The sequence below is a fragment of the Pinus tabuliformis genome, chromosome 6, assembly GCF_031772625.1.
Source record: "Pinus tabuliformis cultivar Carrire ecotype Pingquan chromosome 6, CPIR1, whole genome shotgun sequence".
Taxonomy (NCBI): domain Eukaryota; kingdom Viridiplantae; phylum Streptophyta; class Pinopsida; order Pinales; family Pinaceae; genus Pinus; species Pinus tabuliformis.
Genome location: NC_142292.1, coordinates 459,064,543 through 459,088,961, shown reverse-complemented (window position 1 = coordinate 459,088,961; position 24,419 = coordinate 459,064,543). Strand labels below are relative to the sequence as shown.

The following is a 24,419-nucleotide window of genomic DNA, read 5'->3' as shown; positions in this document are numbered from 1 at the left end:
AATATATATTTCAACACCAGTGGATTTTATGTCATGCATAATGGATCTTACTTAAGATGCTAAGGCAAGAGGATCATCATTTTTTAACTCCAGACTAAAGAACTTTATCATCAATTGAACTACTTCAAGTTCAGAGTGTGAGTCATATAATTCCTTCAAATTATCTAAGGCTTCAAATGCATTTGAAAATGGTGAAATATGTCGAATCACCTCTTCATTTACTAATGCTGCAATAAGGGCATTGCCCTTTTTGTTCTTGTTTTCCCAAATAACAAGCTCCTTATCTGAAGTAGGCTTTCCAGGTGCATTGTCTCCCTCTCCTTCACAGATTCCTTTCCACAAGTCATTAAAAATTAATGTATGTTTTATCTTCCTCAACCACTCATGAAAGTTCTCTTTGCTAGTGAGAACTACTCCCACAATGGAGATTACTCAATGCATCATCAAAGGTTATGAATACTTGCGACAAAAAAAATTTGATGTCTCTGCAATAAACTGATTGATATACAACCATGTCTTCAAGAGAATCATCAAATAAAGATGCAAGCTCTATAGTAGAACCAAAACATACATATATATGAGCTATGTATGAACCAACACGTTCTTCAAATAAACTTTGACCTTTTCAAATATGTATATATAATCCAATGCTCTGATATATATGAATCAATATATTAACCAACCTCGCATGCCATATATCAACTCAAACAACATATTTTTTTAATGCTCAACACCATAAGTCATTCAACAACATACCATTCGGCCTTTTCAACAATGCATAAATAGTCCTAGCCCAAGATAGGGTCATGCCCTTCATAGAGAGTGTATACATTTTAACGCATAATGAGTTTGACAAGAAGCGAGGACACACAGGCTTTAATGAGGAGCACACATATCAAAATTGTTTAACGCACAACTCACACCATAATAGATTCACGAATTTCAAAAAAAACTTCAACGTTGGACGAATATACCGAAATTGAACTGTTTGCATTCCTTGTGCAGAGAATAGATAGACATTTTTATGCTGGATCAATTGTAGAGTCCATTAAAAACTATGAAACGGGTCTTGAGCGAATCAAAACATTCAAATCAAAAGAGCGAAGGGGAAAGTGTGCAAAAAATATACGATGAAGAACTAGAAGCTAAAGGACATGATTCCACAACTCAGGCTTGTGGATGAAGGATGAGTTGATTCATTTTGAAACCCATCTCAATTCATGGACCTGAGCCTAGGACATTGGGTCTTACAATTCCCACACACCCGTTGTTTTTTTTTCTTCAAAACCCGAAACTACAACATATTAACTCCATTATTGTTTCCTCCACAATATGATTTTTGCGTGCAGTGTGTCATCAAGGCAAAGAATAACGAACAATCATCAATGCATAGAACAACGAAGAGAAAGTGCTCAAGAGGCAAAGAATAACAAGGAAACTAGCTACATACAAGAGTTACAGTGTAGACAAAAACTATAATGGGGCTATCTCTAATACCATGTCAGACAAGGAGTAACTCCACGACTTTCATTATTTATTACATTAGTCATATCATTAATTTATACATAAGTGAAGAGACCATTGGGATTCCAATTCTAAGGTCTCTTGGTTTTCTCAAATGCATAACTGAGTTGTTTTCTTGCCAAATTGGACATGAAAATTGCTCAGGATTATGCTATTTGTTGTGGAAATTAGGATTTATTTTGATCTAGCTAAAAGCTTTTATTGAAATGAATGTCTTAGTGAATAATACATTTAAATAGACTACAATAGAGAACTATATCATGGGCAAAACCATAGGTTGATAAAACCTAGAGCCCTAAAACCTCCATCTAGAAATTTACTATTTTATCTCAGTTTTGTTTTAATTATTAATTATTTATTTTATTTAAGTTTTATTTTTTTTTAATGTAATTTGACCATTAAAGAAGAATACCATGGGTAAAACCATGAGTTGTAACCAAAAACTTCCATCTATAAATCTACTATTTTTTTAATTTTTTGTTTTTTTAATGTACTAAGTGAAAAACCATGAGTTACAAAAACCCAAAAACCTCTAGTAAATTTACTATTTTATCTCAATTTTATTTTAATTATTAATTATTGACATATTTAAATCCTACACATCTAACACTTATACATCTACCCATAGAGGGTCTAACATCTATCACTTATACATCTACCTCATCACAGGTTGTAGAACGCTTTCAACGCAATAATATATTTATTAATTGTAATTAATAATTAAACCAACTTAAATCTATCTTAACTCCAAATCTATGATCAAATATTTTAAAATACAAATATCTTTTAAAATAAAATAAAAAATAAATCTAAAATAATTATAATTTCCATTTAACCATATAATAAGGTCTTTTCACACTTACAGAAAATACCACATTTCAAAATTTAATTCAACCCAAATTTGAACTTGGATTTTAGAACCTAATTCTTCCCACCATTTCATCATAATCCTGTTTGAAGAAGTTTGATAAAGCAATCAAAGTACATATTATTCAAAAGTTTTTTCTATAAAGTCAAGCAAAGTACACATTACTCTAAAGTTCTTTTTTCCAAGTCAGATTGATTGGATATCAAATAGAACAATCGACCGCTGGATTACGTATCATCGTTATAATTCACTTCATAATTTTTATAATATATCATCATCATGATTCACTTTAAAATAATTATAAACAATTTTATAATTTGAATTGACTGCGTTAACCAAGACTGTAGGTGTGTCGAGTGACGGCTAAATGGTTCGGTAGTGTTTTGCTTTCACTAATATTCAAATACCTTGCTTTGCGGACTTATCAATAGTTGAGCGGTAAAGAAGGGCGTTGTCTGTTGACCCTGCAATTTTTACTTACGGTGAAAAGTGGTTTGGAATCGGGTTATTTTTTTTAAACGAGTGGGAGTGTTTGAATTTTGTTTTTAATGATAGAAAAATTTCTAAATATCTAAAATCTTGAAACTTATGGCTATATCTTAAATTTCCATAAATTTGTACCAGATTTTTATCAAATTTTATCAGAATTTTTATTGTTTTCTGAGACGCTGTAAAAAAAAAAATTGGCACTTGAAATGACCTTGACAAAGGCCGTCCTTATGTACCAATTTTATTTGGATTTAGTTTAGTTGATTTTTTTTTTTAAAGAAGTAATTTTTATTTAATAAAATAAATGTGAGTATAATATTTTATTTTCAAATTTTGGATGGTTTGTATATGAATGTTTGTTACATATGTTTATCTGAGATTATAGTAGTAGCTGTGGGAATAGATATATATAGTGGTAGTGATAAGAATAGACTCATGTATAGTGGTACTGATGAGATTATAGTAGTCACTGTGGGAATAGAGGCTTATTCTACAACCCATTATGATGTGTAACACTGTTCCTCTGTTATCAAAATTAAAATTTTGCTCATCTCAATCAAAATAAAAAATTTAAAACCTCTAAAAAAAAAATTAAATAACTATGCAAAATAATTAAATAATGTCTACTCATTAAAAAAATTACATCATAAAAAATTAAATCGAAATAATCATATATAGTAATAGCTATAAAAATAAACCCATATCAGTAATAGCTATAGAAATAAAACCCATATCATACTGATAGCGAGCTATGCATAGTAGAAACGATGGAAAGAGAACCAGATCATACGAGTACGTGCAAGTTGCAAATTCCGTTCAAGGGGCGAAAGAAAAAAGCACATCTCCTGTACGTGCAAGTTGCAAATTCCTTTCAAGCGGCGAAAGAAAAAAACACATCTGTCAGGAGATGTTTAACAACTGAAAAAGTCATTCGGTTGAACAATTTATGTTGAATACTAGATTTGAAATCCGTAGTCACGTGGGAGAGGATTCATGAATTTCAGTTTACTGTATTGCATTCACATGGCGGATTCGGGAACTTTCCCGGATGGTTCTGATATCAATGGTTTAAACAAACGGGGAAGGGAACTTGACTTCGAATTTCTGTCAAATCCATGACTTCTCAAGTATGAGAGCAGAGTCGTTTAGTCTTGTATGACCTCCTCGGGTTCGTTGGATACCAAACAAAGGTTATGGTCCTCCCCTTCTGTATGCTGTGCTGTTTCTCTGTTGTTGCTTATATATGTGTGAACAGGAGATTAGAGTGCACAGTAAATGACGTCTTGATAATGTTTCTCCAAGCCCTGACTATAAACCCCTATTCAGTTTTATACTGGTTTGGAGTTTGGAGCAACGAGTCTGAATTGTATCATCTACATGCCTGTGAGTCGACCTGAATCTTCTTTTGTGTTTTTCCAAGCAGATCATTTAATTTTTGGGAAAATGAAGGTTGGTGTATTACTAGAATTGTGATTTTGCATATTGCATATGCAGAGAATTACATGTTTACCTCAGAATCCCTCACCAACGTAAGTATGCTTCAATTGAGGCGCAAAAGATACATCTATGCCCTCTTGTTAATTCCAAGTTTACTTTATTTTGTGTTGTCAGTTCGAGCAGAGATGACCCCTGTACTAGAAACACTATTGGCCTTTAAGGGAAGCATCAGGGATGATTCTAACATATTGAGTGACTGGAATTATAATGCCAAACCTCCTTGTAATTGGACTGGCGTTGTTTGTGATTCTTCTAATACAGTTATTAGAGGCCTTAACTTGAGCTACAAAGGACTTTCAGGCTTTTTGTCTCCTGTAATCTGCCAGCTTCCGAATCTTACAGACTTGGAGTTTGCAGGCAACAATTTCAATGGTCCCTTTCCAGCATGGTTCTCTAACTGCACTAAATTAGCCAAGTTGGATTTGAGTTTCAATGGCTTTGGGGGTCCTCTGCCTGAAACTATTTCTGATTTTCGCAATCTAGCTTATTTAGATATATCAACTAACCAATTTTCAGGGGCCTTGCCAGAAAGCATAGGAAGACTTGCAAAGCTTGAGTACCTGAATGTCTCAGTCTGCCAGTTCAGTGGTTCAATTCCTCCCCAAATTGGTAATCTCTCTGAGTTAACAACCTTGTTTCTCTCTTGGAATTTCTTTTCTCCTCCATATCTACCCTCAAGATTGAGTAACTTGACTAAATTACAAATCTTTAGCTGTGCAAGATGCCCTCTATCTGGAACCATACCCACATGGCTTGAAAGCTGGAGAGAGCTCGAATTTCTGGAGCTAACATATAACAATCTCACAGGCCCTATTCCTAAAGAGCTCATGCGCTTCACCAAATTGAAACAGTTGTTATTGTATATAAATCAATTGACTGGGGAGATTCCTGCTGAGATTGGGAACCTCACATCCCTAACCGCTCTTGACTTGGATAGTAATTACCTCACAGGGATCATTCCTAAGGAGATATCTTCATTGAAAAATTTAGGTCTTGTACACCTCTGGAACAACAGCTTGACAGGTCAGATACCAGAAGGTCTTGCTGAGCTTGATCATTTATATGATATTGCTCTGTTCATGAATCAGTTAACTGGCAACTTAAGTTGGGATCTTGGGAAGAGAAGTAATCTTACTATCTTGGATGTTTCAAATAATCAGCTCAGTGGCTTGGTGCCTCCACACTTCTGTACTGGTGGGATATTGCAAAAGATTATATTGTTCAATAACAACTTCCATGGAGAATTTCCAGACAACTATGGATCCTGCACAAGCCTAATTAGAATTAGAGTGCAAAATAACCGCTTGTCTGGACCTGTTTCAAATGGACTGTGGGGGCTTCCTCGTCTGACTTACCTGGATATTTCAAGCAATTTTTTCAATGGATCAATACCTCCTGACATTGGAAGAGCTGCCAATCTTAAAAACCTTCTGGTTGCTCACACTCAGATAAGTGGAAGCCTGCCAAAGGAATTGGGCTTCTGCTCAAACTTGAATAACTTGCATTTAGATGCAAACAAGCTCACAGGTGAGATTCCTAGTTCACTTGGTTCTCTTGGTTCTTTAATTGAATTGAGCTTGGCGAATAATCAATTTACAGGAAATATCCCAGACACTTTTGGAAAGCTGGAGCAACTTATTAGTCTTGACCTTTCTCATAATTCATTGGAAGGCAATATTCCAAGCAGCTTTGCTAATCTGAAGCTTTCATCTTTCATAAAATTTGATTTGTCCTACAATAATCTTTCTGGCCATGTTCCTTTTCCTCTGAATAATGCAATTACTACAGCTAGCTTTATGGGCAATGCAGCACTTTGTGTGCCTGGAAATCCAATGCCAAAACATTGCTCCAGGAAAGGAACCAATCGCAGAGATCTTATATGGATTATCTGTTTAGTCACAGCTATATGTATAGCAATTGCTTATGTTTCTACCATGATCATCAAGAAGAAGCTACGACATATTAAAGACAATTTGCTTGTCAACTCTCAATGGGACATAGTACCATTTGAACAGCTGATATTTGATAAAGGTGAGATTCTGAACAGTTTGCACAGAGAAAATCTAATTGGTCATGGAGGTGCTGGCCAAGTTTACAGAGCTTTGCTAAGGAATGGTGGCGTTGTAGCTGTTAAAAGGCTGAATGTAAAGAGAGAAAGGGAACTCCACCATGATCATGGGTTTGCCACTGAGGTAGAAACACTGGGTTCTATTCGGCATTCTAACATTTTAAAATTGTTGTGCTACTTATCAAACTTTGACACAAATTTATTGGTATATCAGTACATGCCAAATGGAAGCTTAGGTGACTTTCTGAGAGGCAGTAACGCACATATGCTTGACTACAATATACGGTACAAGATTGCACTTGGCACTGCTCATGGCTTGTCCTACTTGCACCATGACTGTGTACCTCCCATTGTGCATCGAGATGTAAAGCCAGACAATATTCTGCTTGATGATGAGTTGGAACCGCATTTAGCTGATTTTGGAATTGCAAAGATCCTTGATAACATACATCCCATGGGGTGCACAGTTTCAGGTGTTCCAGGTTCTGTTGGATACATTGCCCCGGGTAAGCATACTGTTGCCTTTCATTGTATGTTTACTTTTCCCATCACTCTTTTAGGATGGTTATCTTTCCAATTCAATCAATTAAGCTGCATATTGTAGCCTTATGGGCATTGTGAGATAGTATTGTTAAATCTTTGCTTCCTTGTATGGTCATTAAAGTCAAAATTCTAAAAGAGAAGAAGTATTTGATAAAAAACATTTTTTTTTACATTTTTTTTATATAGACACATTAGTCCTTACCTAAAAGCATCATGCAGTTGCATAGACCAGTACTCTGGATAGATGTGCAAATCAATGTAATTTTGGTCATTCATGCTGTCAGTAGTGATTACAATACGCATGAATGGATTTGATACATGATCAACAGCGCACTACACCTGCTTCTTGGACATGAGAAAACTTTAGTTTTTTTATTCTCTGAAATTCTCTCAATATATGGATGGTAACTCATTTATTGGTATTGCAGAATACGGATTTTCCAGCAGAGTAAACGAGAAGAGTGATGTATATAGCTATGGAATTGTGCTACTAGAGCTTCTAACCGGAAAGCAGCCTATTAAAACAGAGTTTCGAGAAGAAGTGGATATTGTGAGATGGGTTGCTACAAAGCTCAGTGTAGGAGAGAATTTACAACAAATTATTGACAATAGGATGTTAGGGGGTTCCAAGAAACAAATGTTATTGCTATTGAGAATAGGGTTATTGTGCACCAATAAATTACCATCAAATCGTCCATCAATGAGAGAGGTAGTAAGAATGTTGTTGGAAGTTGGAACTCATGACTATCCAATGGGCATCCCTCCAACTCAAATAACTCAAACACATACAGCTATCTGCTGAACATATGGTCGTTGGCCTGAGTGTCCTTTTCATTCAACATATTGATGGTCTTACTCATACTTCTCAGTGATGATTAGTAGGAATGGTGGCATATAATTGCTTACAGGGTTATTGTACTATATTCAAGGGTTTTCTTAAATGATTATGTTGTCATCTAGAGCTTTTTGACCCAGTGTATGATTATGTTGTCATTTAGAGCTTTTTGACCCAGTGTTACATCATGAATCTATGTAGGACTTTTGGGTTCTTAAAGTGGAGCATTGAAAGGCTATTCATTTTTTCCAAACCAACAAGGTGGATGCATTAGAACATGTAGGACTTTTGGGTTCTCAAAATAGAGCATTGAAAGGCTATTCATTTTTTTCAAACCAACAAGGTGGATGCATTAGAACATGTTGAAGAGGTGAAAGCAGTTGTTGGTATACATTTCATATTGTTTTTAGTTTAGAATTTTTTTCAAACCAACAAGGTGGATGCATTAGAACATGTTGAAGAGGTGAAAGCAGTTGTTGGTATACATTTCATATTGTTTTTAGTTTAGAATTATATTTCTTGTACACTGTTGGGTATGTGTTATATTTTTTCAGAATTATTTTCATGCATTGTACATTAATGTTGTCAATTTTTTTTATAACAATGTTCAAGTTAATGAATAGCTTGAACTTTGGAGATTTGAGTAAAGGAACCCATCTGTGAGTGGAAATGTTAGATCTCCGCCATCAATTTGGAATAAATGAACTGATTTGCCTATTATCTTTATTGGTTTTAATTAAAAAAATTAGACTTTCTCTCTTTTAAAATTATAAAGCATTGCATAATTCAACGTTGTAGAGATCAATATATTATGTACATTAAACATTTCAGAACTTGGAAATAAGCATACATATGAAGAGTATTCACCAAAAAGTGTTGGCAAAATGTTTCATAGGGCATTTGTTAAAGGTGCCATAACTAAATTTAATTACCCACTGGCTTCTTGCAAAATCCTGGGATTGAATGGACTCAATCTAATCCCCAACATCATCAAATCTATCTTCCAAACAACTATTTTACAATCCTGGGATTGAATGGACTCAATCTAATCCCCAACATCATCAAATCTATCTTCCAAACAACTATTTTACACTTCACTGAAATGAAAGGAACTTTCAAAGCTTCACTGGGAGTACGCCTATCTGATAGGGCGCTCTAAGGTTATAACTTCTAAACAATGAAAAGCCAAGTTTACTAGCTAGGCATTGCATTCTAGAGAGATTTTGAAAGGGAGTTGTCTATAATGCGACTTTTTGGAGATTCCGGTGACGGAATCCGGCAGAAGAAATTGAGATTAAATCATGATTTGTTGCAGTTAAAATGGTTTTTAAACTGCATATTTGGATTCAGCACCCTGAAAAACCCGTGGGACACTTTGATTGTGCAGAAACTAGCTATCAAACTTGCGATTATAATAAATTATTGCCAGATTTTCACCAGAAAAACCAGCTAGAAAAACTTTCAAAAAATCGTGTTATAGACAACTGCCTTTGAAAGATCTTCTCTTTAGGATATGAATACCTACCGATACTACGAAGTTTCTAATTTGATTATCATGTTTATTTTGATTCAAATTGTATAACAAATCCTTGACATTTCCAACGTGTTTTACAAATATAATGAAAAAATAATTAAATATATGCATGTGTATTTTTTTGATATATAATTTAACCGTAGATATAAGTAATGATATATAATTTAATGGATAGATATAATCATATTTTCATTCCATTAAGTTATCTAAAATATATGAACTCAATGTGTTTTCTCAAATGGTTGAGTAATGGATAGATATAATCATATTTTCTTTCCATTAAGTTATCTAAAATATATGAACTCAATGTGTTTTCTCAAATGGTTGAGTGCTGGGGGCAAGTCTACAAGTTGGTTAGCTTTGTGGATATTATTCGTCTGTCCTCAATGTCTCATAGGTTAGTTGCCAAAAATTATAAGTGATTATTTTACTCTAAGTTTTATTTTAGAAAGAAAAAAAAAATGTGTAGAGTGTTTTTCTGGATGTGTATTCCAATTAAAAAAAATGTTTAAAATATAAAATATAATCAGAAATAAAAGACTATAAACACATGTATGTTAAATTTATAGATTTTGGTTTTCAAAAATATGAATATGTATATTTTTAATCATTTTTTATTTGAATCTATCCTGAATTTTATACAAAATCAAGTTTGGCCTAAAATTAGTACAAAAATTACATCTTCAATGTGAGAACTAAAAACTTACCAAATATACACCGGTTCCAAAACATATTATAAAGTTCCATGTTTATTTTGATTCATATTAATATAATAGATCTTTCAATCACATTTCCAACATGATATTTTTATGTTTGAATTATTGAATTCTATGCAAAACTTTAATTAAAACCCAAAATAGTATGCAAAAATTACACCTTCAATGTAAGCATACTTTAACCCAGCATATATAGATGGATGTAGAACATAAAATAGATTTGCTTATAAGGTATAAAGAGTATCACAAAACTAAAATATACTAAAAACTTTGATGAAGAAATTTTATATTTTTGGAAAACATCAATTATAGGTGGTTCTCATAGCAATTGTGAAACGCTAAAACAACTTGATGAGACATCAAGAAAAATAATGTAAGATTCAAATCTAGTGATAAAAGTTACTTGATACAATTTTACTTAACCTAAAATTTCTATATCAATCATGCACAAACCATATGGGCATGGGGTGCCTTAACCACCCTATTCAACTCCAAGAAATTAGTCAATCATTTGAATATGGCACAAAATATTTTTGCTAGAGTCGTACAACATTCTACATTAATAAAAAGAAGTCAATAATGATCAACTAGCCACCATTAATTTTGAACAATAACACAAAAGCCATCATTTAGTGTTCGTGGCATAACTCTTTAAGGGAATTTTTATGTTTTGCATTGCATCAATGTTTCTATCTTGCAACGTTGACCTAAACATTATTTGTTGGAATACTAAAATCAATGCAGTTTGCATCAAAACTTAGTAACAAACTTTCGTTTTTTGCAATATGATCGTGGTTTTCATACCAATCATGGGGGCTTCACTCAATGAACCTTTGAAATATCACATGCGTTCATGGCGTATTAAAAAATACCCCTAATTTAACAACATATTGGAAAATACCTCTAGAAATCACATTATTTAAACCCCTACTGATATGAACTCAATACACCTTCCCAATTTAAAATACCCCTACTTTCACTAGATATTGTAGTTATCCATTTTTTCATTAACATTTTTTATAACCCTTTATATGTTTTCATTAACTTTGAGTTCCATTTTTTATACCTACCAATATAAAAACCCTTTACCTCTATTATATGCTCAATATATTATGTCATTTTTTCCTCAATATATATCCCCCAATATGAGTGGACGTGGTATGCTATTGATCCCTCAGTGAAACCCCAATGATACCAATGTTTAATTTTTTTTCTTGATTTTCCTTTATATATAGATATATATAGTCCACAAGGTATTGGATAGATGGTTATCGGGTGCTTTGTTAAGGCACTCCTTTATATGAAGTCACTAATTCAATTCTCTACCTCAATAAAGACAATATATTAGACATGATGAAGATGTAGTCCTACCAAACTTTTATATATATATATATATATAAAACAAGTGTTTTTAAATGATAAAAAAATTTAAACATATTATCATCCATAATTAAATTATCCCACATTTAAATATTTTAAAACGGTAGAAAAATCTTATATGTAAAACAACTTTATTATTATATTTTCATCCAAAAAATTAAAAACTTTCCCATCCCACTTTAATTTATATATAAAAAATAAAACATATCACATACAATTTTGATTTTAAATTAATTCATATCACATAAGATTTTGATTCTAAATTAATTTGTTAATGCTTCAATATTTAAACAAATAAAAAATATCATATATCATTTTGATTCTAAATAAATTATTCATAAATTTAATATAAATTATGTATAATATTAATGCTTCTGCTCGCTTGTATATCCATATCCACTCGACTCTCTGGTTGTTTGGTTATAATTGATTCTTTATTTCAAAGTGACATTTTCGTGTGGTCACTTGCTATTGCGATTGGTGTGCTTTGCCCATATTGATACATGAAACACCTCAACATTGTAGAAATTTTGAATAATTTAACACATATTCACAGAGATTATCCTGATCATACAATTATAAGCAAAACATGTATAATACATAATCTCCTCTACGTTGATCATCAATTTACAGAAGCAGAAACATTCACAGGCACACATAGAAGCATCAATCAAACTCATTAACACAGTATGTATCCCGGGGAAAGCATCTCGCTAAAAACCCCACAGTATCTGTATATTAATGATTGAGAACATGTAACATTACAAAGTACAATGCTTATCACAAGCAATCCGGTACCAGCTCCACTTGTTACACACAATACAGCTCAGATCTGATCTCCAAATCTATTCCACTACTTGCCTGCCTCCACTGCTCAATACCTGCTCAAGAATTGATGAGAATGGCTTACCAAACTCGTATTTCACCTCAAAATAATCACTCACACTTTGTTGGACGTGAGCAAAGGCTACAATACTGGGCAAATACGTGAGCGAACTCATTGGCACACCCAATCCCTTGATTGTGCAAGATCTGGTGCACAACTATAGTCATAACTGATAGCAATCTGATTCTCTAACACATGTCCCTGCTGAACTGAACATGCACTGACATGCAACTGAGTTAACTGATGTATTATATAGTTGTATTATGAGTTAATAACTTGTGAATTAATTAATAACTAGTTCACCCAACTCATCTCTAGTCTATTGATCAGTTAGACTAAATACAACTAGTTTAACAAGGCTAAACTGAACACAACTCCATCAATTGCACCTCCAGTCCACTAAACTCAACTCACTTGAGTTCTAACTGAAGTCATGCATGCAAATATTAGTCATCCCATAGGTAACCATGTATTTCCCTCTGGGATCTGCATGTACCACATCCGTATCTCATCCTGAAGTGCTCCAAGAGAATAAGATCAAGTTTATAGTCCAAATATTATTATGAGACAATAATATTTGACTTTTCTATTTTTGACAGCCAGTCTAAAAATAGACTTTGATCACTCACACTGTGATCATTCACACTTTGATCAAAAATAGAAGTCCATCTATTTTTTCCCAACTTGACCAATCATCCTTAAACAACAACCTGCAATCCATAGACATGATCCATATGTCTAAAAATAGACTTGCGCCAAAAATAGCCTGCGGGCCTACTTAGTGAAGGCGACTCTTTTCACTAAGCTCCATCCTCTTGTTGCACTCTCAACAAGAATTTCTTGTTGCACACTTTTCAACACTCCCTCTCAACAAGAAAGGCTTCCTCTCAAACCCGACCTTGAAACTCTGGAATGTTCTCCATGCAACACATCTGGCCGGTCCACTTGCTCTGTCATCAAAGTCTCTGACTGCTATTGCCTCTGTCGACTGAAAACTCTGCATCTCTGTGCTCTTCAGTATCTGACTGCTCTAGCCTCTGTCACTTTGATCTCTGACTGCATCCGTGCTGCTGCTGGTTCTATCTCCCAGCATTGCATCCGCATTGCACCTCCCAACTGACCTCCCTGTTGGGATAGAAACACCCTCTCATGCTGAAGCTCTACCTGCTGCTGACAAGTTCTCCCTCTCTGACATCTGCGCTACTGCAACATCTCCATGCATCTCGCACCATTGCACACCTCTCTGTGCCACCTAGCACTGTGCAAAACAATTGTGCCTCTCGCATTGCTACAGCCTGCTAGCTATGCGCTGTCCTGGGATTCCCTGCACTGTCGCTCTCTCTGCCGCTCCATCTGCATCTATCTCTACCCAATCAGTCAGTTCCTGCTACTACACATCGGGGCTCCCGTAGCAAGGTCTCATCCAAGAGGTTGGGTACCTCAAGGATCCTGCCCCTCCTCCTTGGGACAATCAATCCACATCACCCCACCTCCTACCTGGAGGTATGGCTGCATGCGATCCCTCAGCCCATCTGGCTCGAAGTTTCCCCCTACTGGAGGTCTCTGGATGAGTAGATGTCTCTACTCTATCTCCTCTCAGCTTCCCCTATTGTGGCTCCTCCACAACCTCCTGAAGTTGCTGCACCAATCGTGGCTCCTCCACAATCGTCTGAGACTTCTTCTTGCTCTGCATGTTGAGAGGTAATATACGCTCCTTCTCAACCACCAAGTCTCCATCAGTTGCCTCGCTGCTCAAGGCTTTGCATGCATCTTGAACCTCAAGAGCATATAGGTTCTTGACCCGTGAACCAATCTGCTTCACCTGTCTAATGATGATGTGTCTAAGGAAAACCTTTCCCTTACTAAAGACCACATCATAGCCTCTGTCTTCCAACATCGCGATCGACACCAAGTTTCTCTTCAGTCCTGGTACATACTTGACATCGGTCAAGGTAAGGCGAGCTCCATGCTCCCTCTAAAAAATAACCATGCCTACACCTGAGACACTATACTTCTCATCATTACCCATCCCTATGAGTATCTGGAGATCTTTCTCCTCCAAAGTACTAAACAAACTTTTGTCACCGGTCATGTGGAAAGAAGCTCCACTGTCAAGAAACCAACCACTTCCCACCATGGATGAAACCATGCATGCGAAGAGTGTGAAGTCCAACTCAAACTGTGAAGCAAGTGAGGCTGCCTCACCTTCAGATCCTTCCCTTAATCCTTCTTGGACTTCTTCTTTGGGCAATTAGTAGCATAATGACCCAACTCATGACAACGAAAGCATCTCACCTTCGCCTTGTCAACCTTCTTCCCATCATTGGAAGAACTGGATTCATAAAGAGAAACCTTCCCCTTCCCCTTCTTCGCCTTACTCCCTAAGGCACAGTTCTCCTCATCCTGCATGGATGAAGAACCGTCTCTGGTGCTCCGTCTAATCTCCTCCTCTATCAAATCCGACCATAGTCGTTCCCAATTTGGCAGTTTCTCCCTTCCATTCACCGAGTCCTGGTAGTTATGCCAACTCTTAGGAAGGTCAAGGAGTGCTAGACTCACCATCCTCGTCTGACAGTCACCCCCACACTTCCCAGCTCAACCCGGCATTGGGTGAACTTCGTGAGATACTGGGGCATACTGTCTCCATTCTCAAACTTAATATTTCTGAGTTTTATCTCTTGCTTTGGAATTAAATTCGAATTCCACCAGCTCAAAAACTCAACCGCTTCCGATCTAGAATTCGTGAGAACACAATATTTCTCGTACAGAGATTGACTGTATGGGCATTCACTGGATATCTCACCTTCCAAAGGAAGGATGAATCCAGAGGCTACCTGGCCCGATTACAGACTCTGCCTGAAGAAATAGAATGTAAACACTTCCTGAATAGTAGATCAGATGATCAATCCTCGCTTGATATCCTGTAAAAATCTCTTCTACAAATCAAGCATCTCCGATACCATGTAGAAACTTTTTCTACAATTAACTAGCTCTGATACCATGTAGGAAATTTTGAATAATTTTACACATATTCACAAAGATTATCCTTATCATACAATTATAAGCGGAACATGTATAATACATAATCTCCTCTACATTGATCATCAATTTACAGAAGCAGAAAACATTCACAGGCACACATAGAAGCATCAATCAAACTCATTAACACAGTATGTATCTCGGGGAAAGCATCTCGCTAAAAACCCCACACTATCTGTATATTAATGATTTAGAACATGTAACATTACAAAGTACAATGCTTATCACAAGCAATCTAGTACCAGCTCCACCTGTTACACACAATACAGCTCAGATCCGATCTCCAAATCTATTCCACTGCTTGCCTGCCTCCACTGCTCAATACCTGCTCAATAATTGATGAGAATGGCTTACCAAACTCGTATTTCACCTAAAAATAATAAATCACACTTTGTTGGATGTGAGCAAAGGCTACAATACTGGGCAAATACGTGAGCGAACTCATTGGCACACTCAGTCCCTTGATTGTGCAAGATCTGGTGCACAACTATAGTCACAACTGATAGCAATCTGATTCTCTAACACCTGTCCCTGCTGAACTGAACATGCACTGACATGCAACTGAGTTAACTGATGTATTCTATAGTTGTATTATGAGTTAATAACTTGTGAACTAATTAATAACTAATTCACCCAACTCATCTCTAGTCTATTGATCAGTTAGACTAAATACAACTAGTTTAACAAGGCTAAACTGAACACAACTCCATCAACTGCACCTCCAGTCCACTAAACTCAACTCACTTGAGTTCTAACTGAAGTCCTGCATGCAAATATTAGTCATCCCATAGGTAATCGCATATTTCCCTCTGGGATCTACATGTACCACATCCGTAGCTCATCCTGAAGTGCTCCAAGAGAATAAGATCAAGTTTATAGTCCAAATATTATTATGAGACAATAATATTTGAATTTTGTATTTTTGACAGCCAGTCTAAAAATAGACTTTGATCACTCACACTGTGATCATTCACACTTTGATCAAAAATAGAAGTCCATCTATTTTTTCCCAACTTGACAAATCATCCATAAACAACAACCTGCAATCCATAGACATGATCCATATGTCTAAAAATAGACATAGTCTAAAAATAGACTTGCGCCAAAAATAACATGCGGGCCTACTTAGTGAAGGCGACTCTTTTCACTAAGCTCCATCATCTTGTTGCACTCTCAACAAGAATTTCTTGTTGCACACTTTTCAACACTCCCTCTCAACAAGAAAGGCTTCCTCTCAAACCCGATCCTGAAACTCTGGAATGTTCTCCATGCAACACATCTGGCCGGTCCACTTTCTCTGTCATCAAAGTCTCTGACTGCTATTTCCTCTGTCGGCTGAAAACTCTGCATCTCTGTGCTCTTCAGTATCTGACTGCTCTAGCCTCTGTCACTTTGATCTCTGACTGCATCCGTGCTGCTGCTGGTTCTATCTCCCAGCATTGCATCCGCACTGCACCTCCCAACTGACCTCCCTGTTGGGATAGAAACACCCTCTGATGTTGAAGCTCTACCTGCTGCTGACAAGTGCTCCCTCTCTGACATCTGCGCTACTGCAACATCTCCATGCATCTCGCACCATTGCACACCTCTCTGTGCCACCTAGCACTGTGCAAAACAATTGTGCCTCTCGCTTTGCTACAGCCTGCTAGCTATGCGCTGTCCTTGGATTCCCTGCACTGTCGCTCTCTCTGCCGCTCCATCTGCATCTGTCTCTACCCAATCAGTCAGTTCCTGCTACTACACATCGGGGCTCCCGTAGCAAGGTCTCATCCAAGAGGTTGGGTACCTCAAGGATCTTGCCCCTCCTCCTTGGGACAATCAATCCACATCACCCCACCTCCTACCTGGAGGTATGGCTGCATGCGATCCCTCTGCCCATCTGGCTCGAAGTTTCCCCCTACTGGAGGTCTCTGGATGAGTAGATGTCTCTACTCTATCTCCTCTCAGCTTCCCCTGTTGTGGCTCCTCCAACCTCCTGAAGTTGCTGCACCAATCGTGGCTGCTCCACAATCGTCTGAGACTTCTTCTGGCTCTGCATGTTGAGAGGTAATATACGCTCCCTCTCAACCACCAAGTCTCCATCAGTTGCCTCGCTACTCAAGGCTTTGCATGCATTTTGAACCTCAAGAGCAAACAGGTTCTTGACCCGTGAACCAATCTGCTTCACCTGTCTAGTGATGATGTGTCTAAGGAAAACCTTTCCCTTACTAAAGACCACATCATAGCCTCTGTCTTCCAACATCGCGATCGACACCAAGTTTCTCTTCAGTCCTGGTACATACTTGACATCAGTCAAGGTAAGGCAAGCTCCATGCTCCCTCTGAAAAATAACCGTGCCTACACCTGAGACACTATACTTCTCATCATTACCCATCCCTATGAGTATCTGGAGATCTTTCTCCTCCAAAGTACTGAACAAAATTTTGTCACCGGTCATGTGGAAAGAAGCTCCACTGTCAAGAAACCAACCACTTCCCACCATGGATGAAACCATGCATGCGAAGAGTGTGAAGTCTAACTCAAACTGTGAAGCAAGTGAGGTTGCCTCACCTTCAGATCCTTCCTCGGATCCCTTCTTGGACTTCTTCTTTGGGCAATTAGTAGCATAATGACCCAACTCATGACAATGAAAGCATCTCACCTTCGCCTTGTCAACCTTCTTCCCATCATTGGAAGAACTGGATTCGGAAAGAGAAACCTTCCCCTTCCCCTTCTTCGCCTTACTCGCTAAGGCACAGTTCTCCTCATCCTGCATGGATGAAGAACCGTCTCTGGTGCTCCGTCTAATTTCCTCCTGCATCAAATCTGACCATAGTCGTTCCCAATTTGGCAGTTTCTCCCTTCCATTCACCGAGTCCTGGTAGCTATGCCAACTCTTAGGAAGGTCAAGGAGTGCTAGACTCACCATCCTCGTCCGACAGTCACCCCCACACTTCCCAACTCATCCCGGCATTGGGTGAACTTCGTGAGATACTGGGGCATACTGTCTCCATTCTCAAACTTAATATTTCTGAGTTTTATCTCTTGCTTTGGAATTAAATTCGAAATCCACCAGCTCAAAAACTCAACCGCTTCCGATCTAGAATTCGTGAGAACACAATATTTCTCGTACAGAGATTGACTGTATGGGCATTCACCGGATATCTCACCTTCCAAAGGAAGGATGAATCCAGAGGCTACCTGGCCCGATTACAGACTCTACCTAAAGAAATAGAATGTAAACACTTCCTGAATAGTAGATCAGATGATCAATCCTTGCTTGATATCCTGTAAAAATCTCTTCTACAAATCAAGCAACTTCGATACCATGTAGAAACTTTTTCTACAATTATCTAGCTCTGATACCATGTAGAAATTTTGAATAATTTAACACATATTCACAGAGATTATCCTGATCATACAATTATAAGCGGAACATGTATAATACATAATCTCCTCTATGTTGATCATCAATTTACAGAAGCAGAAACATTCACAGGCACACATAGAAGCATCAATCAAACTCATTAACACAGTATGTATCCCGGGGAAAGCATCTCGCTAAAAACCCCACACTATCTGTATATTAATGATTGAGAACATGTAACATTACAAAGTACAATGCTTATCACAAGCAATCCAGTACCAGCTCCACCTGTTACACACAATACAGCTCAGATCTGATCTCCAAATCTATTCCACTGCTTGCCTGCCTCCACTGCTCAATACCTGCTCAAGAATTGATGAGAATGGCTTACCAAACTCGTATTTCACCTCAAAATAATAAATCACACTTTGTTGGACGTGAGAAAAGGCTACAATACTGGGCAAATACATGAGCGAACTCATTGGCACACTCAATCCCTTGATTGTGCAAGATCTGGTGCACAACTATAGTCACAACTGATAGCAATCTGATTCTCTAACACCTGTCCCTGCTGAACTGAACATGCACTGACATGCAACTGAGTTAACTGATGTATTCTATAGTTGTATTATGAGTTAATAACTTGTGAACTAATTAATAACTAATTCACCCAACTCATCTCTAGTCTATTGATCAGTTAGACTAAATACAACTAGTTTAACAAGGCTAAATTGAACACAACTCCATCAACTGCACCTCCAGTCCACTAAACTCAACTCACTTGAGTTCTAACTGAAGTCCTGCATGCATATATTAGTCATCCCATAGGTAACCACGTATTTCCCTCTGGGATCTGCATGTACCACATCCGTAGCTCATCCTGAAGTGCTCCAAGAGAATAAGATCAAGTTTATAGTCCAAATATTATTATGAGACAATAATATTTGACTTTTCTATTTTTGACAGCCAGTCTAAAAATAGACTTTGATCACTCACGCTGTGATCATTCACACTTTGATACAAAATAGAAGTCCATCTATTTTTTCCCAACTTGACCAATCATCCATAAACAACAACCTGCAATCCATAGACATGATCCATATGTCTAAAAATAGACATAGTCTAAAAATAGACTTGCGCCAAAAATAGCCTGCGGGCGTACTTAGTGAAGGCGACTCTTTTCACTAAGCTCCATCATCTTGTTGCACTCTCAACAAGAATTTCTTGTTGCACACTTTTCAACAAACATCATATTGCATTCAAGTGTTGAGACCACCCTCTATATTTCAATATTATCTGCTTTATCAATATTAGGTATATTTAGGTTGATAATATATTGACTGGAGTTTCAACCCTTCAAATTCTCACTTGAAACTTTTTGCCTTTCACCACCTATCAACAATCCCTTCAATTTGTGATTCATAGTTGATCTTAGTGATGATGTCCCTTTCTAGAAATTTATCACATTGGTAAGGTTTTAGTTTTCAATTTTCAAAGTTTTTGTTAAAAATAATTGTTTCGATGGCTTTATATTTTTTTCCTTAATTCAAATAAAATTTGGAAATAGTTTTAAATTTATAAAAAAAAATATTAATTTTTTTCTTTGAGGGAAATAAAATGATAATTTTCATTATGGAAATAAAAATTACATTTTATAAACACAACCAAGTGTGTATGCAATATGTTCCAAAAAAAATAAAATACTAAGGGTTATATCATTCAGGGGTCTAAAAATAGATTAGCATAGATTGCACATCAACACATTAAGTTCTAAAAGAGTGCTAAAAACAACAACTAGAAACAATAGCAAGTAAACATACATTTGTGCTGTCATCAAGGAGCCAAACTTAGCACTAAAATAAGCTCATATAATATCATAGTTGTGTGAAAGAAAAAACAAAAGGAAATTATGAAACTAGATTAGCCTGTGAAGGAATCGACATTGCCACTAGATCATAGACATATTGATTCAGGTGGATATTGGTGGCCACCCGCCTATTCCACCTGGAGCTCTAGCTGGTTTCATCAGTCTCCTTGACTATAACAAATTTTATATATATATATATATATATATATATATATATATATATATATATATATATATATATATATATATATATATATATATTGTTAGTCCCGAGCTTCTGGAGTCGTTTTGACCCCCTAAACAGTGTTTTTTTAGGTCCGCAACACCACAGATATAATCGTACTCATAGAGACCTTTCTAAAAAGGTATCATATGCGCCAAACAAAAATCATATGACCAAGTTATGACCCCAAGAAGTTGGTTGTCTAACTAATCCCAACAGGGCCCACAAACTCTTGGTGTTCCATATCATAGGGTTAGAGTTTTGGTTGTTTAGGGTTTCCTTTTGTTGTTCAATAATAAAATGACCCTTGAGCCTCATTGTAACATAGTTCAAGGCATGTAACCGCCACATCTCTTCTCAGAGATAAGTTATCATCATCTAACCTAGTTTATTTCCATTATGTATATAAGCATCTTTCAGTTCTTTGATATTAATGAAATGAAGATTTATTTCTATTGCATCTTACGTTTATGATTATATTTGTATTTTGTTTTGTTCCTATATAAGTCAGGATCAGTGGTATCAAAGTGGTCTGCTCTTTTTCTATTATTTTGTTCATGTCCCAAACGAGGTCGGGGTATGTGTAGTTGGGACTTGCACTAGTTGAACCCTTGCAAGATCGGCCTCGTCGACATCAACGACCTCACATGGAGAAAGAAAAGAAAGACAAGGGAGCAGGAGATCCTATCAAATTGTTGCTTGAAGAAGCCCTCGAGTGACAAAGAAATGAAATGATGGATAACTTTGCCCAGATCCTTCGGCAGATGCCAACTTGCGACGCATCTTCATCCAAAAATCACTTCGGAGGCATTGCCCCCTTCAAGGTACAAGTTAACTTTGATATCCCTATATTTGAAGGTCAAATAGATGCAGATGTTGTAGATAAATGACTAAATCTGTTGGAAGGTTATTTTTCGGTCCATAATTTCTCCAACAAGGAGAATATTACTTTTGCACTACTTAAAGTTTCCTCCCATGTCAAGGACTGGTTGGAAACTTATTGTGAGATACAGGTCGAGGAACACTCTTTGTTTTCAGCCTTACCCTCTTGGAAATATTTCCAAGATGTTCTTAAGGTACAATATTACCCTGTTGAGAGCTATGATGACAAGTACATATAATGTTCTACGCTGCAACAACAAAGGGATCAAAGTGTGCATGAGTTGAAGAATCTTTTCCATACCCTGCCCATAAAGTTGGGTATCAAATACTCTTGAAAATATCTTGTGCTCAAGTATTGCGGTTGTTTGCACAAATACATTTAGGAGGAAATGGAGTTCCTGGACATCTCCTTGATTGGTGCAACATACTGATACGCTGCCAAGATTGAGCAGAAATTCAAGCAGAGGAAGCAAGACTTTGGATCTGCGAACGTGTTAGCACTCCTTAGTTTCCCAAGGCTGAGAAAGGAAGCCAAGGAGGTAACCTCAGACCAAATTTCGACTTGGTAGCTAGCCCTACCAAATCAGAGAGGTCTCTCTCTAAATCAACCTCCAACCAATGGAAGTGACTGGAGAATATGAGGATTTTAGGCTAAGTATCAGCTCAATAGGGTTTTGATTAGGGTTTTCTAGATAAGAAGCACTAGGTCTCAGAACTAGGTCAAGTAATCCTAAAGGTCAGTTGCAAACATAAGATGGGGCAAGGTAGGTGAAATCAGTGACTCAAAATGGTTTGTCATTGTAGTGTGGTGAGGAAGATATAGCAGGAATTAAGTGAGAAAAGGCATGAATTCACTTGTCTAGAAGAAAAACACTTAAATGCTTATCTTAAACAAAAATAGAGCATTAAACAATGATTTTTGTTTCAACTCTTAAAAGATAAAGCATAAGGAGAAATATAGATGGTTTCTAAAAATATCTAATCATCAAATATATAAGAAAATACAAGAAAAATAGAGCCACTAACCACAACACAAGAATCCCATAAAAATAGCTGCAACTGTCTGTTATATTTCTGCAATATTCAAGTACACTAGTTCCAAGTCTAAGCTACAAGTATCCAACCTTTTATTTGACTTCAATCTGTCTACATATAGATGAAAAACAATTTTCCCATCCAAGGGGTTGAATCCTACCTCCTAGGAACTGATTACATGATTCTCTCTAACCATTGCCAAAACCTAGGGGAGTTAGAAACCACTTCCCCATTTACACTAACTACATGACTCTGTTTTGCAAAGCCTTAATTACAATATTATTTTACTATTTAACTCCTAATAAGCTTAATTACATCAGATGATTTCATGAAGTAACCATTTACATCACTCAAGTTTGACCTTTGACCATCACGAGCAATAAAACAGTGAATTTCACAAAAACACAGTAATTTAGCAGAAGCGTAACAAAAATTTGGAGGGTGATTTGGAGGCCTTCTCGGAGGAAGCTTTTGTTGTAAATGGTATGGTTGGAAATCTGAAGATGTCTACTACACCATGGAGTCATCAAGCACTGGAAAACTTTGCTCCACACCACTGAAAAAATGCCTTGAAGTCAAACTGTCCTAGAAGCGCAATGAGTGGTCTGAAATAGTGGAAGAAAGGTAAAAAAATAGGCACTATTTTGTCAATTTATGAAAATCTATGAATCTCCAAGCTTCCCCAGGTACTTTTCTGACATCCCTGCATCATTATCCATCTCCACAGGCTTGAAATTGTGCATTTATACCTCATAGGAAAAAGCGCAGCAAGTACTCGATGCGTTTTTGTGAACTAGTTTTGCGTGTGTGACAAAAAACTAAAAAAAAATCAAAACTTTGCAAAAATTTGTCTCCTTTCCTATTTTCTGACATGGCTTTAAAGAACTAAGGGTGCATCAGCTAAGATATCATGATTATCCCTCTTCTTAAGCTTCTTTAGGGTCTTCTTAAGCTTCTTCTTCATGTTCTTAACCCTATTCTTGCACACCATGTTTCTCGTGTAATAATGCCTTGCCATATGCCTTTGCATGGAAATGTCTCTATTTTCCTTCTTCAGTAGTTTTTCTAGGTGCAAATTCACCTTCTCAAACCAATACTCCTTGTTCTCTTCAATTTCTGCAATCAAGGTATCATTTAAGGTGTTTAGGGTTTGAGAAGAAGAGAGATTTTTTTCTTGTTGTCCCTTCTTGGCCATGGCTCTAGTGGCAGGCCTTCTAGTTTGTATCTATGTTTCTTCATCCTCTAGTTGCTCTTCATCCATGATAGCCTTACCTTTGTCCTTTGCTGATTTTTTGGCTGATGGAGAGTCCTTTTATACTTTGAGTTGTTGCACTAGGGTTTGTCTTAGTTCCATATTTTCTTACTGTAAGAATGCCACCATGTGGTTAACTTGAGCTAGGTTAGCATGCAATTGTTTGATCTAAGCCTCTTTATTCCTGATTATGTCATCTGTTGCCTCCTTATCTCCATGATTTTCTGCTAGGTCTACCATCTCAAAATCAGCAGGTCCTTGTTCTTCACTATGCAAAGGTACATTATGTCTACCTTTTGATGTCTAATCTCTCATGGTCTCAACCTAAAATTCTTCTTCACCTACAACCTCCCTAGGTAATATTTTCTCTTGAGACCTAGTTCTAGGTTTAGGTCTATGCATCTCTTCTATTTCAAGGGAAAAAACCAGCCTCTT

At 36.7% G+C, this 24,419-nt stretch overlaps 1 protein-coding gene across 5 annotated transcripts; it reads left to right on the top strand.

Annotated features, from left to right (window-relative positions):
• Window positions 1-3,734: 3,734 nt before the first annotated feature.
• On the top strand, window positions 3,735-8,287 carry LOC149259290 (uncharacterized). Of its 5 annotated transcripts, none has more exons than XM_089418037.1 (4): window positions 3,735-4,264; window positions 4,493-6,570; window positions 6,661-6,952; window positions 7,418-8,287. In XM_089418037.1, the coding sequence occupies exons 1-4, from the start codon at window positions 4,075-4,077 to the stop codon at window positions 7,789-7,791; spliced, it is 2,934 nt and encodes a 977-aa protein (XP_089274163.1). In that variant the 5' UTR covers window positions 3,735-4,074; the 3' UTR covers window positions 7,792-8,287. The 5 variants fall into 5 exon arrangements, with proteins under 5 accessions (XP_089274163.1, XP_089274145.1, XP_089274159.1 ...); XM_089418033.1 differs by having other exon boundaries at window positions 3,736-4,071; window positions 4,208-4,264; window positions 4,376-6,952; window positions 7,418-8,285; XM_089418019.1 differs by having other exon boundaries at window positions 4,493-6,952; window positions 7,418-8,286.
• The last annotated feature ends 16,132 nt before the right edge of the window (window positions 8,288-24,419 follow it).

Bases quoted from the DNA above. Each gene is read 5' to 3' on its own strand.
- LOC149259290 (XM_089418019.1), top strand. From the start codon at position 4,075: ATGGTCCTCCCCTTCTGTATGCTGTGCTGTTTCTCTGTTGTTGCTTAT. The intron at 4,265-4,492 runs GTGAGTCGACCT...TTGTGTTGTCAG, and splicing joins ATTGTATCATCTACATGCCT to TTCGAGCAGAGATGACCCCT. The intron at 6,953-7,417 runs GTAAGCATACTG...TTGGTATTGCAG, and splicing joins TGTTGGATACATTGCCCCGG to AATACGGATTTTCCAGCAGA.